Source organism: Onychomys torridus, chromosome 5 (assembly GCF_903995425.1).
Source record: "Onychomys torridus chromosome 5, mOncTor1.1, whole genome shotgun sequence".
In the NCBI taxonomy this organism is placed as follows: Eukaryota; Metazoa; Chordata; class Mammalia; order Rodentia; family Cricetidae; genus Onychomys; species Onychomys torridus.
The window spans coordinates 54,345,679-54,364,547 of NC_050447.1; the positions used below are offsets into that span (position 1 = coordinate 54,345,679).

An 18,869-nucleotide genomic window follows, 5' to 3' on the forward strand; every position below is an offset into this window, starting at 1 on the left:
AAGAAACCATGTCTCGAAAAAAACAAAAAAAAGGATAACTCTTAACTACATTCTAAATATCTATCCTTATACCTACAGATAAGTATAGCTCTCAACAGTTATCAAAAAAGTTTTTTTTTCAGAGACCATTACAGAAGTCACACCCAGTTAAAATGCACAGGACAACTTGACTGTGGGATGCCCAGCCTTTTGGTGTATCTATAACACAACCTCTATATCTAAGGCTCAGGGAACCTCAGGGGAGATGGTGCAGAAAGATTGTAAGAATGGGTGGACCAGGAAGTCTGCTGTGAGACTGTATCTTCCAGAGATGATCAGGAAGCTACACACATGAAATCTCAATAATGTGTCTGTTTAAATAAGACGTGAAGAATGACAGCACCCGCTGACATGCTAACATAGGTAGGGAACGTTGTGCAGGGCCCCAACCCTATATGAAGGGCTACAGGCAATTAAAATCTGCTGTGGGAGGGAGAATTAGCCCTCTCCAGGGATAATCCCCTAAATGTAATACTGAACACACTCAGCAAGTTATTAAGTGTGTGTGTGTGTGTGTGTGTGTTTGTGTGTGTGCAATAATTAAAGAATAAGAGTTCATGAATTTTAAAGAAAGTGGAGGGGTGTAAATGAGAGGGAAGGAAAGAGGGGTGGATGAAATAATTATATTTTAATTAATTAAAAATTCTAAAATTACCAAAGGTGTGAAACTTTGATGTCTTTTGCCTTCAGTAGAAAAAGAAATAGAAAAGAAGAAAGTGTCCAGAGGAAAATAAGTGGAAGCATCCCCAGGGTTGCTGCCTCGACAACTCCCGGAGAGATGGTGACTTGTCCAGTCATCCTCATGACACAAGAGGAAGACAATCTCTTTGAGCCAAATTGATGCTGCTACACTGAAAGTCAAATTGAACATCATAGCAACTGAGGTGAGTAATTATCCTTTGTTGCAGTTTGTTGGTATTGTGTGTGCATTTGGAAACCTTCAATACTGCTTCATACAAGAGACTTTTGTTTTTACCTTTTTCCGCCTAAGTTTCTGGTTGGTATTATAGTTGTTTCTGGTGTTTATTGTTGCAGCTCACCCAAGTCTCTTCTTGGAGGTTTTCTTCAGACAGCAGTTCTATATTAATTCAAGTGTAAAATCTGGTAAAAGGTATGCTAATCTTTGAACTCACCTGGCAGGAAGGATGAGACTCCTGCCAGACAAAGGGAAGTGTCTATTGGGAAAGGGCAAAGCACCTCAAGTGAACAGAGAGAAGGGGGAGAATGGTAAGGGTGTCTTCAGCTGGCCCAGGTTTACTCTTCTGGAAAGTTCCTACTGTGAGAGTGTAATCAGTGATAAGAGGTGGGTCAATGCAAAGGGTATCACTGAGAAGCCACCCGTCTTGTTATGAATGGGTTGGAGATGTGTGTAGTCAGGTAGTTCTTCAGTAAAAGGTTCTGGAGATAGAGGTCTTGTCAGGGTAAGAGGAAAAAGATCACTTCTAAGGATATGAAAAATGGGGTATCTAGGGGATGCTGGGCAGGAAAATGGGAAGAAATAAATAAGCATTGTGAAGAGCACAGAATCATGGATTTATGGTGATTATGTGCTCAGAACCTTTATACTTTATGTGAACACATGCAAGCCCAAATTAGACCAAATGCACATGAATTCATTTATGTGGAGGAGTTGGCAATCAGTGACCAGCATTTCACTTTCTTTTGTATCTTGGTTGGCTGGTCAAAGAGAGGTTTGAATTTTTCCTACTTTCAGTTTTCCTATTGATAATGTGCACAGTTTAATACTAAGCCTGTTTGGAAAGCTAAGCTTGCCAACAATAGACACCCAGGGCGATTTTCAACCTTTGTGTTTGGGATAGCAATGTTGTTTTGGGTTCCTGCTGTGGAAATACTGGAGGACGCTCTGAAATAAGTCTGTGAGATGGACAAGAAAGGTGCTTAAAATTGCGGCAAGAACACCTGTCACAGTGTACCTACCTAGAAGGTTTATACTGCATCCTTTCGGAACACACCATTTGCATATGCACAAAGGGATTGATGAGCCATGGCTAGTGCAGGACCAGCCCCGCACGCGTGCTGGGTGTTGGAAGGATGGGGCCGGTGGTAACAAGAATCAATATATATTTACTATGGGGGCAAGGAGGAGGTGCGTGAAGCTGCAGGGCGGAGCACAGCTACAGAGAACAAGCCTGGCTCCTGGTTGGTTCTGAAGTCTGGTTCCCACAGAGGAGCAGGCAGGAAGGGAGGGGATGCAGGAGGGAGGATAAAGCAATAAAGTGTGCTGCGTTGCCACGCACCGGGAGCCCTTGCTTGAGCCGCAACACCACGCGCCTCTGACCCAGAAGGCCCCCTCCTGGCTCGCACAGGTTCACCAGCCGGGAGCTGCTCCAGCCCTGGCGGTGGCTCTGACAGCAGCTGGCTCTGTATTCCCGGCAGTCAGAGCAAGGCGAAAGACGCTAATCGCCCAGGGCTCGCAAACCAGGTCCTCAATGCTTGGCACCTCTGCAAGCCACGTGCGACCCCCAGTTCTAACCTGCGTGCTGACCGGAGCATGATCTGTGTCCAGTCGGAGGCTGCCAAGGTAAGCAGACACCACGCTCAAACCACCAGCCTCCCCTTCCCCCTTTCTCGGGCAGCTTCTTTACCCCGGTGAAGCCCCTGCAGCGCCCTCCCTCCTACAGCCGGGATCCACCCTTCTACCCACCCTCTCTCTTCTCCCGCGAGGTTCAATTGTTGGCTTGGGGTGGGTCGCCGCCCAGGCCGGGATGGCATCCCAAAGCTTGGGTACAGCAGGCTGACCGGGCCCTCCTGAGAGCCCCGGAGAGAAACAAAGAAGCCCCCAAATGGGTTCGCAGCGCCTCCTCCGCCCCTGGGCGCCCTCCCAATGACTAGGAGATGCCAGGGGAGGGGGCGGAGAGACCTACGTAATCCCCCTTCCTAGCCCACACCCACTCCTTATGAACCAACGCTTGGGATGGGCTTTTAGACAATTGTATCCCATGGTCTCTGCTCGAACTCTCTTGTGCTTACTCAAGGGCTCCTGCGGCCGGTGGCCAGGTGCAGTCCCCTGGGTGGTGACTGGCTGGGAAGATGCGCGGTGTGGGTGTTCCCCAGGCGACTCCCTATCCCTGGCTGGCTGTGCCTCTCAGCTGGGCCTGGCACCTGAGTTTCAGCGGGAGCAGCTGGTCATTTCGCCCACCCTACTGCTACCTGCACACAGGCGGGAAGAAGGGCAGGGGTAGGGGGTATGCAGGGGGCACGGGAAAAACAGCATCCGGTCCATTTTTGGCTGGAGATCCGACACGTTCTCCATAGTTTACCAGGCCATGACAATGCAGCAAAATCTTAGAGCTCAAAGTGGCCCTCCATCCTCCGTTCCAGGGCTTTCTGACAGCCCTGAAGCCTCGATTTCCCAGGCACTGGACTAATTTGGGGAGTGTGGATGTGTGGTCTGTTCATCTTGTGCACAGAGGCTTGGCAGGGTAACTTCTCTGCCAAATTCAGTGCATGGGGGTGGGGTGGGGGGAGCTGGCAGGGACACAGGCTGCAGAGATGCCCCAGCTTGCTGTGGTTCCGGGCACAGCTAGCCTCAGTCTGCATTGAGCTAACAGCAGATAGCATGCGGGGATTTTCCTAGCTGCTGAAGATATTCTTTTGACGTTGCTGTAGTTTGAGGCTACTTATTCTGGGATCTGCAGTGGTTCAAGTCTCCCTTGTTTTCCTTCTTTCTTTGAAAAGATAACTATGCTGTATTCAGCAGAAGTGGATATAAGAAGAACAGCATAGTTCAAAGATAAGGGGTGGCTTCTTTTTTCCTGGAATTTAAAAGTCGATTTAGGACGGTAGGTGCCCTACCTGAAAAGGCCACCCTTGAAAGACCCCAACAGTGTTGTGCTACAAGGCTTCTCAAGCAGGTGGCCAGATCTGCATTTCTCAACAGTGGGACTCGCTCCGGCTGTGGCTATCACGGTAAATCACTCTAGCTTGGGGAATCATTTTGAAAATGTGTTTTCGACTAAGAAGGGATTACAATCCACATGCTTACCCTAATATGAATGTATGTGTGTGTTCATAGAGACGTTGATTGTGGCAGAATTCCCTGTTGCCTGATTCCTCTGCTTGCTACCTCCTCTGGAATGTGTAATTGGTAAAATGAAGACCTATTTTAATCCCTAGACCAACAGGCAAATTGAGGTCTAGAGTATTTCTTTTAATGAACCATGTTCTGACAGACCCACACTAGGATCCCAGTCAAGCGCAGTTGGCTTCTTTGCAGAATGACAGACCTTTTCTTGTGGGGGATGGGTTTCCATTAAGACAATTGCCTGAATTTATTCAGCTTGTGACATTATTGCCGTGGTTCAGGAGGCCACATCCTGAGCCGGAACAGCTTTTCATGCAGAAGCATCATGCAGAAGGACTGCAGCTGCTGTTATTTGTGGATATAGCATCATTCGACTCATTCCTTTCACACTTGGGCTTTTAAAGATGGGCCTATTGAAGCTTTGCCTCCCATGCTTTAGATATGACTATTTATGAAGAAATACAGGAAAAATGTAATCATTAGAAGAAACCCCTTCATTTCACTTCTTAAGTGTAAAGTGAGTTCATCCAGTTAATTCAGTAGTTCCCTCTAGTTCCAGCACTCCTTGATAACTGATCAAGGGGACAAGAAAAGTTACCCAGTCTAGGAAAGACAATCATAGCCCAAACAATGGGAACAAATTATGGGTTTATTACAGACCTTATTTTTACATCTTAAAAAATGTAACTCCAGCATCTGCACTTTTTCCATAAATTAAATCAACTAATGACTTACAACAGATCAATTTTAGCCCACTAGAGAGACTTCATGGGGGAGGGGAGCTGGGGACACTGAAGAATGTGGAGTGTGTTGTGTAACAGGTCCTCTTACTTTAAGATTTGATTGTTCATTACTACCTAATGTTCAATAACTGAGAATTAACTTTTCCAACTACTGATTGCTGCTGGCTCGTTTCTAATGAAAGAGTGTAGACATGTGTTTTGTCTTGTGCAGTAATTAGTAATAGCATCAAGTTTACTTTCTCTGATAGGATTTGGTATTGTTCATAATAAATGTAAATATTTGCTGCTGTTTTGATAATGAGTGAGGCAATGACGAGTCTAAACAGGAAAATAAAGGGTTTTCATTTCCTTCAGTAACTATGAAAAGTTAGACAAGGTAAGGCATTGACTCTGGCCTAGCTACACAGAACACCACATTGGAGCGCTAATTTCCTTTAAAGTTACAATCAAAATAACATCCTGGAATACCAGTACCCTCCAGGCATAGTTTACTGTTTGCCCATAGCCATTTCATCTACAAAGCTAAGTTAGTGCTGATCCTACTGCGGGTACCCGAGTTGTGAATGTGCCACAGCCTCCTGCTTTAAATGTTCTTCTGAGCTTCTTCAGAACAAGGGCACTCTCAAACTCACCTCTCATCTCTGCAGTCCCTCGCACTTTGCCTGGTACATGATCTGTAGTGAGGAATGTTTACCGAATCGATTTCAGGTCATGGAAATGTTCTGTAATTGTATAGGCAGGAGGTAGGTGGGTATTTTCTGCTTCATGAGTCAGTTGGAAGAATCAGAGAGGTTATGTAAGATGCCTAATGGAAATGGTAAGCGAGGATTCAAATCCAGGCCTTCCAGCAGATACCTCTGAGGGAGGTTTTACTCATCTCAAGAAAACAAACAATACTATGTAAAGAGGACACTAAAATGCTGTAGGGTTGGGTTATTTAATTTTTTTTTACTTGAATGATCTGTATTTGTCTGCTTTGATAAAAATATATCTGGTCACTGCTTTTATTCTGTCTTAGCTTCGAAGGAAAACTGTTTGGCCCAAGTTCTCTGTCCTCTAACTTGTACATAAGCAGAACAAGGCACCGCTGCGGCTTCTGCCTCAAGTTTTGCAAGGATGACAGATGTGTCTAGAAAGTGGACTGACCCATATTTGTGCAGATCACATTGAACCACCATACACTGTATTTCTAAAATGACCTGGCAGTTTGAGACAAACGTATTTCCTGGGCCAGCTTACTTAGACAGAGTCTTCCTGTAGACAGATAAACAGGTATGACTTACAGACATTGAGACTTCCCACTTCTTATTACCAGGACAAGCCACCTTAGGAACCCAGGATGCCCAGACTCCTGTGCCCTCCCTGCACTACACTCTGAGTAGCTTCTTTCAAGTCACCTTGTCCTCTCTGTGATTTACTTCCTTCTTTAAAAGCAGGAAGTTTAACCAGACAATGTTACAGGTCACTTTGAGACCATGATTCTGTTTGTTTTATTCCATTGAGCAAACTGGAGGGTGAAAAACAATCTATAATCCAATTATCATTTTAAATGTATGTGTCTTATATGTGTGTAGAGTAACTTAAGGCCACTTGTGTGCAATACACGTTTCCTAGTAATCTTATTGAGCTTTCTGTTGATCCTATTCTCTGTGTATACTCACAGTAATTCTTTCCTAATTTTAAAACTAAATGCTGGCAGTGGTGGCGTACGCCTTTAATCCCAGCACTCAGGAGGCAGAGCCAGGCGGATCTTTGTGAGTTCGAGGCCAGCCTGGTCTACAGAGAGAGATCCAGGAAAGGAGCAAAGCTACACAGAGAAACCCTGTCTTGAAAAACAAAACAAAAACCAAAGAACAAAACTAAATGCATTGTGTTAAAAAAAAGGAGATCCTTGACATTTCTTGTTTGTAGAGTGCAGTGTTGAAAAGATGTACAATTTCAGAATGTTTAGAATTTCAGGAATTGATAGTCAAGGCTCTGCTTTCATTAGCATCAATTTCTGATCTGTGCTCAAAAGTGTTGCCTGAGATTCACCAACTTTCCCTTTTCAGTTTCTCTACTTTCCATTTGACCCTCTGTTTCACTTCAACCCAGTCTCCTGAAACAAACACCTCCCCCATCTTGAAAACACGTCACTACCACCCACCCCATGGGCTACACCACAGGGGCTGTCAGAGTCCACGGCTTTTTGCTTGCCTTGCCCAGTTCTGCATACTGAGGTTTACTTGTCAGCAGCACTTTTCCAGATCTGGCTACTGTGACTTGGAGAGACGGTTGGCGTCGTCAAGGATGTGGTAGTATTTTTATGTTTTCACAGACTCTCAACTCCACCTGAAGTGTAAACTCCAGGCAATTGTCTCTTAAAGCCTCTTTTAGATATTTTAGGAAAGAGAACAGCAGATTGATGATTTTATAGATCCTGTTTCATAATGCATGTACATGGGGTTATTAGTAAGTGACTATAGTGTTCTGTGGCATGGGCACTGGAGGAGAAAAATGGCAAGGGATGGTGCAAGATTTTTGATAATAAAATATAATTTGATAATAATGCCATGATTGTTGATTAAATACTTTAATGACCACTAGACTTCTAGGTTACTGAATTTCTATAGCAACTATACATATTCAGTCCGAGCATTGTGTGACCAGAAACCATACTTTTCTTGATTTATCAATCTAAAGTTGGATGCACACAAAGGACAGAAAAATAAAAATATAGTGTGCAGATGGGCTCTGCTGGTGTTATCTATTTGCATGTGATATTTTTGGATGAATACAGTGGATGAAACTTAAGCCTTCACTGAGGGGAGGGAGGGGTGAGCTAGAGGAGGACACCATCTGTGCCTATGATGATGAAGAACACTATCATGGAGACTTCATTTGGGGTCTCTTTTATGTATTTAGTGGAACAGATTTTTCATTTCACACTTTCTAGATATATTTGTATTGCACAGATGTCAGGGAAATATCATGTGTGTGAAAGGAAAAAAAAAAGAACCAAAATTTACTTCTATGACCAGGGATTATAATTCAATCACTTTGTCCTTAACACCTGTTTAAGTTGCAAGAATGTTGTCTGCTTTTTCTTGGGGGTTTAAGTCAGAGAAGTTTAAGAAACAGAAATTTTTGTCATATACATTATTAAAAGGCAGGTATTCAGATTAAGCAGTATAAAAGATGGAGAGATGAAATAGAAGACCATGCTTTGGATGGATGAAACCTATCAGTAACTCATCATTTTTCTGCTGAATGACTGCAGGATGTGGAGGGATACAAGAGCTCAGTTGGTAGAGTACTCGTCGTCTAGGATGACCCTAGCATGAGGGCCTAGGTTCCGTCTCAGTAGTGCATAAACCAGGAGCGGTGACACAAAAGCCAATAATCTTAGTACTTGCAGGTTGTACTTTTGAGCCACCAACCAGCTCCCAAATCATAACATGGAGACTTAATAATAGTTATGAATGCTTGGCATTATCTTACACTTGTCCCACTAGCTCTTAAAACCTGTTGCTCTTCATCTACATTTTGCCTCAGGGCTTTTTACCTTTCTTTCCTTCTGTATGTCCTACTGTTTGCTCTGTGTCTGGCTGGCTAGCACCTGGCGGCTGGCTGGCCCCAGGTGTTTCCCTTGCTTTCTCTCTCATTCTCTCCTCTCTTCTTTTCTCTCTTCTTGCCAACCCCACCTATCCCTTTACTGCCTAGTTATTGTCCATTCAGCTTTTTATTAAACCAATCAGGTGCCTTAGGCAGGCAAGGTGAAACAGCAACACATCTTTACATATTGTTAAACAAATACAGCACAAACAAACATAACACACCTTCACAAAGTTAAAGTAATATTCCACAACAGGATGTGGGAGGTGGTAGAACTGGAGAATTAAAAGCCAGCCTTGGCTACATAGAGAGTTCCAGGCCATCCAGGGCTACATGAGAACCTATCTCAAAACCAAAAAAGAAAACAAACAAGAAAACACCATAGCATGTGAACAGTAGATTGCTATCTTCCAAAGGATTTCTGTTGTTCTTTACTACATTCAGATTTCCTTTTACCTCTGTGAACAAGAGATTCTGGAAAGAAACTGAGTCCACAAAGACTGGTTGACTGACCAGCACTTCAGTGGTGTGCAGAGGGTGGAATGTTTCAGGTCCAGAGCCTGATTCAAATTTACCTTGGGAACCCTTTGGCCCTCTAAACAGCCATGCCTTGCTTACCTCTGTGTTGTACCTGACACCCTGTGACTGACTAATAGATAAAACCAGAATTAATATCCAGTGACTAACAGATAAAAATATTTGGAATGTATTAAGTTAACAAAGCCCTATTTTCCATCAATCAAAGGGCTAAGAATATTGTCAGATAGCATCTGAGATCCATAGCTGATGTTTTTCCACTTGGCTATAACCTGCCTCTCTGATGTTTCTACCAAGGTATCTGAAAAGTGTCTTGACTTATGGTTTCCTTTGTCTTGTTACTATATTAAAAAAAAAAAAAACTTTACAAAACTATTTCACGTTGAAAAAGGAATTGGGAGTAACCCAACAGTGTGTTTTCTGACCATGGTCACTCACATTGGCTCCAAATTAAATTCTTATTCTATGTGAGGTGAGAGCTGTGTTTTTGCATGGACAGTTATTGCACCCAGGGTGGGACTCTGGGGGAATAATCCATTTCACACAGCAGGAGTCACCTAGATAGAAACAAAGACCCATTCAGTCCAAGCCACTCGGAGTTATGTCCTTGGGTGGATTATTGGTGAGTTCTTTCCAGAACTCCCTCAAACTTCCCTTGGATTGGTGGATGGTCCATTTGTTTATTCTGAGCTGGTTACTTGAGGATCCTATTTGATAGATACCTTTCTTATTTTGGTTTGCTTTCAAAGTTTAAGGTATCTCTTTCATTTGTTTACTTTGGGAACATTTTGGTTTAGACATTTGGTATGCTTTTTTTGTTTGCTTGCTTGCTTGCTTTCAAATCTCCAAAGGCATTCTGGAGTCTGACTAGCCTGTTGTCAGCTTTTGTTCCATTTTAAACCTTTGAAGATATTTTGGTTTCTGGTTTGTTTTGTTTTTGTTTTCTTTGCCTTTGGAGTGATTTATCACATTTTCCCTCTGTCTCTCGATATCCTTCAAATACCTAATTCTGCCCCCTTTTGGTGGTGTCTTCTTCTTATTGCACAATTTAGCTTAGGACTTTGCTGAATGTCTGATCATAAAGAAACGAAAGGTAAGAGGCGCTTGTTCCCTCCAACCCATGGTCTGTCTCTGTCTCTGCCATGGTCTCATAGGCAAATCCAACAACCCCCCTGCTCCTGGCTCAGAAGGAAATTTATTACTTGTCCGGCAACATATACAGTTTGACAATTCATTGTCTCTGAGCAAATTCATGTTTTTTATAAATGTGCTGGATCATCCCAAGACCTAGCAGAAGAGGGTGGAGTGGAAGGTGAGAACAACAGTGGTCAAAGCAGCACGTAAACCTGATCCAGAGCAGGAATCCCTAGTTAATACTAAGAGGCTTGCAAGTTTTATTTTCAGGAGAAAGGGGGAAAGGCAGATGGGGGGTGGGGGAGTGCGAACAAGGTTTCCAGAAAGGAGGAAGTGTTTAGAGATAAACTGCCATCTGGTACCCCAGGCAGCTATATGTGTGACAGTTACAAACTCTCAACTCACGTGTTTGGAAAAATGGGACGATCTTTATGTTCTCTGCCTCTTTACTTTCCTGTCTGTCTCCTCTGCGCTCTATAACAGAGATAGCTTAGACAAGGGCAGCTCCATGGTTGCTTTCCTTATAATGTTCTGAAGAAGAGGCTGACTTCTATAATTTTTAAGGTCAAAATAGATACATTTAAACTCTGTATGTTTTATTTTATGGTTGATTTTTTTTTTTTCAAAAGCAGAACCTGGAAAGATGACTCATGAGCTAAGGGCATTGGCAGGTCTTCCAGAGGACCCAGGTTTGATTCCCAGTACCCACATAGTGGCTCAAAATCAGCTGTAATTCTAGTTTCAAGGGATTTGATGGCCTATTCTGGACTCCATGGGCACTGCATTCACGTAGTGCACAGGCATGTGTGCAAGCAATGCACCTATACACATAAAATAATAAAGCAACTTTAAATGAATAAACCTTCTACTTTTTAAACTAGGTGCATCCTGCATGTAATTGTGTCATGTGTGTCTGTGATAACTGTTTTCGTGTATCATTTGTGTCATAAGAAAAATTTAAAACTGTGACCATATTGGTTTCTTTTAACTCATCATAATTGTGTGCTAAAACATTATTTTTGGCATGCCTCATTAAAATGCACAAGTGTATATTTAAAAATGTGAGTATTTTGGTTATTCATTAAAAAGTCTGAGGAATATATACCACTTCATAAAGTTGGGGACTCACAACATCTTAAAAGTTTATAAAAGAATACCCTTGAGTCCATCAATTGTTTCATAAGACCCCAAAGTATTTACTGTTAATATAGAACAATACGCATTAGATTCAGAAGATAAATATTTCATTAAGCTATAAAATCTAAAGTTATATACATAAATTTTGATAAGGTTTTTCTTCCAAAAGAGGAAATATGCCAATTAAAAATTCATTTCACACTTGATAATAATCATAGGTAACATAAAAATCATATGGTTTCTTTTCCAAATTTTCTCAATATTGAAATGTTAAATGTAAAGTTTTTATTAAGGTTGGACTACATATGAAATAATGGATATTTATATTTACTAACGATCCTTGTATTATATTACCTTTTCATAATGAGGATTACAGATGATATAAATAATTCCTCAAAATAATAACATTAAAAAATCTTGGTTTTCAAAAATTATATATTTATGATTGATTATATATGTATGCATTGTCTACATGTGTTTGTTTTATATCATTACTTGGTACCAGATTGGCTTGTATGTAAATGCTCATATAAACTAAAGTTATTAAATTGGCCCAATTTTCTTTGGCTCATTGTAAAACTAAAATTTTAAGGAAAATAGTCTCAACTCCAGCTGCTCCAACAGACTAATGGTGACCACATGTCCAGTATTCCAATTATTGGAATACAGTTCTGATCCTTGTCTCAAATCTGCTACTATAACATGATTTGTATTACTTGAGAATATTAATTAATTTAAAGAGATGATTACTCCTGCCCCACCGTGCAATTTTTTTTCTATTGGATGATTGCCCTCCTTTGAGACAATAAACTCTTTGTCCCAAAGACTAAGTGGTTGACTTATCTCTGTGCTTTTATATGTGCTTTGCATGTATGTTGTGTGTATATGTCTGTGTGTATGCATATGTATGTGTGTGAGCATATATATGTATGTATATATGTGTGTGCATATATATGTGTGTATGTGTGTGTATATATATATATGATATTTTTGACCACTATTGACTCTTTGAAAACAAAAAAATGAATGAACAAACTTTTCAGGGTTTATTTCTTAGCCAAACCTATTTAAAATATCTAAGATATAAATCTCTAAACATTTTCCCCCAATGGTCTTTTTTTTTAAGCCTGCTTCAAGGCTTACAAGGTCATTTTAAAATTTACAGATAATCTTAAAATCTTACATAAAAATAATATAATTGGGACACTTATCCATCTCTATTTTTAGTTTAAATTAAAGATAAATTAGTTTAGGTATAATACTTGTTACATGATTTACAGACTTATTCCAAGGATAAACAGGTGGCTCAGAAGGAACAAAGTAAAAATAATGTCAGACTCTTTATCCTGCTTTGGATACCCCAATTTAAAAATCTAGTTTTTAAATGGACAAAAATTTACTTTAAATCTTCCAAAAGAAACTCCATATTGGGGTACCTATATTTTTAGATCCAATTTCTTATAGCCAAAGAAAACAAACTTTTTCCTATTAAAAACATATATACTATATATCCCTATTAAAATATATACATATACATACACACATATAAACTAGGTCCCACCATCTTTATTATTGTGAAGATACAACAAATCCAGTGCTGTAGATGGCTCTATAGCACACTATGTGTAACAAACAAAGTAACTTTAACTCCATTTATCCTTCCTAGACATATCCAAAGATTAGGTGGAATCTTCTTATCCACATTATACAGAAGACATCAGTCCCTATTAACAACAACAGTCATGATATCTTATACCTTAAGTACTGTTTCTTGATTAAATTGGTCTCTAAGGTGTCCTATTGACAGTTAGATGAGACTCATACAATTAATATCTGTACAATTCTAGTAAGTGGAAATGGACAATACTACAATGACTCCTTCTGGGTTCCATTCCCATTTCTGACCATTAAAATGAAAAGTAAAATTTGGTTATGTCTACAAGAATACAAAAGTCTGATTTTTAACAGGTCTGACTTCTTGCTTCTATCACTATTATTACTATTTGGTCCATTAAAAAGACAACCTTGTTAAAAAGAAAGTATTTTTTTAATATTATATTGTTATCTAATTTTTTCTATAATGTGACTTTCCACTTACTGTTACAAAAATAAAGCTGGTATAATACAAATACACTAGAACAGATCAAGTCAGTATCCAAAGAGAAGAGCTGTGATAATTTTAGTATTGAAGATCTGTCTTCCCCTGATTTATAGCTAGCCACTCTACATGACCTTATAACTATAAGGTCCAAATGGACAAAAGAAAAACTAAGTTTAAAAGACAATAGATTTATATAAATATTCTAAATATAAATAAGATAGTTCATATGGTACAAATAACTGTAACTTCATGGAGAATGTATAATTAAACTGGCTTTTATTAAAAATATGTAAATTATGGTTGTTTAAAATGCATATTTCATCTGTTACCTTCAGATTAAACAGTGTTCATGATTATTTTAAGTATAATAATCCTATTATATGTCACACATAAATATTATACCAGCTAGAGCAGATGAGGAAAAAAAAAAAAACAAGTCAGATTTGAATCATTATGCTAATAGTCAAAACTATAATCTAGGAGATTTTTCCTTAATAGCACCATCTATTTCTTTCTCATGAAGACTGTCTTCTCTACTACTCAGCTCATCTAATCAGATTCCTGGAATAAGTCTTCCTAACTACGAGGGACATTATGTTATACTATTTGAAAATAATATGCTCCCCCCCCATACACACACAGCACAGGATGTGATTGGTTCTGGAACTGGGAACGAGAACTGTCGGGGGGGAAAGCTGTGTCTATAAATGTGGTTTTAAGCTGTGTTGCAAAGGCTGACTGACTGATAGAACTTCAGTGGTTTGGAAAGGTTCTTGGCCCAGAGACTAATGCAATTTATACAGAGCTTTCTTTAGCCCTCCATATAGCTATTGTTTACTGAGCTCTGTGTTGAAGGGAGAAACGAGAAAATCGAGTGAACTTTAACTGGGGCAGGGGGTCAATACAGGAAGAGATGGGGGGACCATGAAGGATGTCTGAAAATCTATAAGGAGTCATTTATTTACCTAAAATTACATGTAATGTACATAATCTATGTGTATAGATATGCAGTTGAAATAAAGTTATCACACTTGAGCTGATAATACTCCCCCTAATAGCCATAGACTATCTGTTGTGCAGTAAGACTTCTCCTGGGACATTCAGCACACATGTCTACACAGATCAGAAAAGGATTCCCCAACAGACCTAAGTACATATACAGAAGATTTGGTGAACCAACGCATTTTATTGGAGTTACTTACAGGAACACAGGAGCAGCTGCACCATCAAAGCCCACCACCACATGGGTGACAGTTCACAAAAGCTGGAAAACCTGGGGCGAACTGCACAGCCTGGAGGCAACACAATAGGCTGGCTAATGCCCTTTCTAGTGGGCTCAGCTGGTCTTTGTTTCTTCTAGACAACTTGTCTGGTCTCTGCTTCTTTTAGGCTGGAAGGTCAGAATCAATTGGCATCAAAAATCATCTGGTTCCAATTTTATGGTCAATGCTGTCTTCTTTAATAACAATTGTCAAGGGAGAAGTATGGGAGGAGTTGGGGCATGGGAAAAGAATATAAAAATAAATTGTATTTAATTTTCAAAGAATAAATTAAAACATCAACAAAACAAGAGTCAATAGCAAGTTAGAACAATTTTGTTTTGAAAAAATCCATACGGTATATTTTGATCATGGTTTCCCTCCCCAAGTTACTCCCAGAGTCTCCCCAACTCCTTGGCCTCCCAACTTTATGTCCTTTCTCCCTCTCTTTTTTAAAAAATATAAAAACCCAAGATACACAAAAAAAGAAAAATGGAAGTAAAAACAAACAAACCAAAGACCAAGAAGACAAAAAAAAAAAAAAATCCAAAACAAAGCAAATAGAAACAAAAAGCCCATAAAAATGCCACTGGGCTCCTTTTGTGTGGACAAAAGGGAATGTGAACTACCCTGAAGTGTGGTTGATAAATCCAGGGAGACGCCATTGGAAAAAACTGGTTTTCCTTTGTCGGTGGATACCAACTGTAGTTAGCTCCTTGTTTAGGGGTGGGAGACCATATCTGCTCCCCCCTCTCAGTGCTGGGATCCCATCTGACTTGACCCTATGCAGGCCTTGTGTATGCAGTCCCAGAATAGTGAGTTCATATGTCCATCAGACCTGTTGTCTCTGGAAGACACTATGTCCTTGGAGTCAACCATCTGGCTTTTATAATCCTTCCACTTTCTCCTCTACATCGACCCCTGAATCATGAGAGGTGGGGTTTGATGAAAACATCTTATTTAGGACTGAGACTCCAAAATCTCTCACTGTCAGCACATTGTCTAGTTGTGGATCTCTGTAATAATTCTGATATAGTCAAGAAGAAGCTTTTTTAATGTGGGTTAAGTGAGGCCCAGATCTATGGGTATAGAAATATTAGAATATTATAGAAGTCATTTTACTATTATGTTCCTTTAGTGGAATAACAATAATAGGTTTTTCCCTAGGCCCATGATATCTAGTCTCAGGTTCTTTGCTACTTTAGTAGTGTCAGGTATGGGTTCAATCTCATGCAGTACAGCTTAAGTGCAACCAGAAAGTGGTTAGTTACTCCCATAACATGTGTTCCACTATTGTACCAGTGTGACACTTCTAGTTAGGCAACAGTTGAACTAGTCCATGTTCCATGATATAAGTAAGTGTTCTTTCCATCAGTATGGCACTATTTCTCAAAGGAACTTCGCAAATATTTTCCATCATTTTTTTTCAATGAAGTAAAATGTGTCTTTGTTAAAAGCATATCTTTAGATCATGGTATGACATCTTTGGGAAAATAGTGAAATCCAAACTTTTATCTTTGTCTTTTTCCCAAGACAGAGAAAAAGTATTACTATGTATGTGTATATACTATTATATATTCTTATACTTTCTTGATGTAGATAACAAATGTTAGTGATGTTTCAAAAGATGATTTGACCAAGGGATTCCTGGGTCACAAATAAAAATAAGAATCATATGTCTATATTTGTGTGTGTGTGTGTGTGTGTGTGTGTGTGTGTGTGTGTGTGTGTATCTTTAGACAAATACTACACATACACACAAAAATCAGGGGAAGGGTCTGTTTCTACAAAAACTTTAGATATAGGATATTTTTCTTTTTCACAAATAATATTTTGACTGCAATTGTTATTTTGTGGCACCATTTTCTCCCCAAGATTGCATATTTATTAGTCTTCCTTTGCTGACCATGGATTAGCCTAAGGATAGCCTATATTTACATTATTTGTTTCTTGTCACTTCAAAAGTTTTAAGATGTTTTTTAACAATTTTGAATATCATCCTGTGCTATCTAGACTTTTGTGGCTATTATTCCCCTTATCTGAACATGAACGCTTCCTTTGAATTCCCATTTTCCCTACAGTAAAACACTTCCCTAACATGTTTAGTGCATCAATTCTGTACCTTTATTATTTTTATGTTAGGAATTTTATTGTATATCTTTTCCTTTCTTTCCCTACTTCCCCCAAATAAAAACCCTGCTGGAACTTAGAAATATTTTCATCTTGAAAGTATTGTTTTCCAGTCTTCCTGTCAAGTGGATATAGTCATATGATATACTAAATCTTAAGAGATATATTTGGGAATCAGTAGGTGGTGCTTCTGAGAAGCTCTGTAAGGGAGCTGACTCATCTGGCAAGCTGTAGTATCTCTGCTCTTCCACCATATTAGATAGGGAATCTAATGTGGTGACTAGAATGCTGAGCCATTTTGTAATCTGAGTAAGGGAGCCAAACACTAAAGATGATAGACCAAGGGCTAAAATATAGTCTGGATTTCTGACAGCATCATATGGCAGCCATATCGGCCCAGATCTGTCCTAAAGAGGAAAGAAAAAGAATTAACTTTCTTGTCTAAGTGAACACTGCAATTTTTCTTGGTGCCTCAAAAGCCTTCTCAGATAACAAAGGTGTAAGGTATTTATACACAGCAATTGCCCTTTTAATCCATTTTTTCTTTATGTTCTCAGTTTTTTATCTTTTATGCATCTCTAAGTTCATTTTCATTTCATTTTTTAACAACTCTGGTTTTGCATCTGTGTATTTATGACATTTCATTCAAGATACACAATAAGTATGATCTATAAGATTTTAAAGAACTATTTGCTAGTAGACCATTTTCAAACTGCATTTTTCTGAATCCTTATATTTATGCTCTTATTTGACTGTTAGTGGTTACACTTCTTTTTTTTTTTTTTTTTTCATCTTTTACTTTTGACAGTAAAACCAAGTTGATATTGACCAGGTACCAGAGACACATATTCTCTTCTAAACTCCCTGTGGCCTTTGCTAGAGCTAGAGGGCCCCGATATTGATGAGGGGAGAGGGTAAGCTGTCTAGAAGCAGCCACTCAGTCTTTTGGCATTTATTTAGTGTGGTGGTTTGATTGAGAATGAGCCCTATGACTCACATGTTTAAAAACTTGGTCCCCAGTTGGTGGAACTGTTTAGGAAGGATTAAGAGGTGTGGCCTTGTTGAAGGATGTGTGTCACTGGGAATGGGCTTTGAGGTTTCAAAAGACTCCTGTAGTTCCCAGTGTGCTCTCTGCCTTCTGCTTATGGATTGAAATGTGATCTCTCAGCTGTTGTTCCAGCCAACTGCTGCCATGCCTTCACCCTGCCAGCATGAATTCTAACTCCTAGGAACCCTAAGCCCAATTAAATTCTTTTTTTTTAATTAGTTGCCTTGCCTTGGTCATGATGTTTTACCACAGCAATAAAAAATAAACTAATACATCTAATAAGACTCATTTTAAATAGGAATCTTCACAAAGTTGTATGAGGTTCTGTGATCACTGGAGCATGAGTTTTTGCAACTGGTAATGAGAGGGTGGCAGACTTGTAGAACTATTTCATCCTTCATTCCCAAGTGAGGTTGATTCTAGTCTCAGAGCAGAGAGCATCCCTTCCTGGTACTCCTTCCCAAGCTGGGTTTGGATTAAGAGACTCTTGCAGCCCCCACTAGGTATGGTAAGAGGCCACCTGGAGAAGAGAGGTGGGGAAAAGAGGCAGGTCCTTCTGTGACAACCACTTTCTGATAAGGCATGGCCCTTGTCTTGGCTGCTTATCTGAAACAGGAGCATGCAACAGATAGCAGTTTCCACCTCTATAGTCTTCAAAAATTATCCACCAAGCACATCAGAGGTTTGCTGTCCAATATACCCAAAAGGTAGTTAAGAAATTCTTCCCATTGATCTATGAAATATGGTTCTGCATTTTCAATCCTACCATGAACAATTGAGTGATGTCTTTCAGCCCAGGATTTTCTTAATTTAACACTGAACCCACTGAGATTACAAGGTTTTTCGTGTGAAAAATTTCTTATCATCTCAAGTTAGTGTCTAAAACCAAATTTATGACTTTTCCTGGTTATTATATTCTAATTCTTCTATTTCTGAAAACTTGTGTCCAAGTAAACATATCAGAGCTAGACAGACTCACACAGAGAATAACAAATTCAGAATTACACTTTCTAACCTTCCTGTTTTCATTGGTGTCATTCTTTGTTCAAGGTTTAAAAGTTAATGTCAGAATGTTATTGAACTTGGGGGTCACAAGCTGTAC

At 39.7% G+C, this 18,869-nt stretch overlaps 1 protein-coding gene across 6 annotated transcripts in view; it reads left to right on the forward strand.

Moving 5' to 3' along the window:
* The first annotated feature begins 2,227 nt into the window (after positions 1–2,227).
* Hecw1 (HECT, C2 and WW domain containing E3 ubiquitin protein ligase 1) overlaps positions 2,228–18,869 on the forward strand; it is a 272,667-nt gene continuing 256,025 nt past the window's right edge. For 5 of the 6 annotated variants that reach the window (XM_036187474.1, XM_036187473.1, XM_036187478.1 and 2 more), the window contains exon 1: positions 2,228–2,581. Coding sequence is in view for 4 of the 6 variants with exons in the window: in XM_036187473.1 (XP_036043366.1) it covers positions 2,552–2,581 (30 nt within the window). In the remaining 2 variants the exon portion in view is untranslated. Of the gene's footprint in view, positions 2,582–3,529; positions 3,970–18,869 lie in introns of those variants that run through there. The other variant, XM_036187475.1, reaches the window with a different exon arrangement.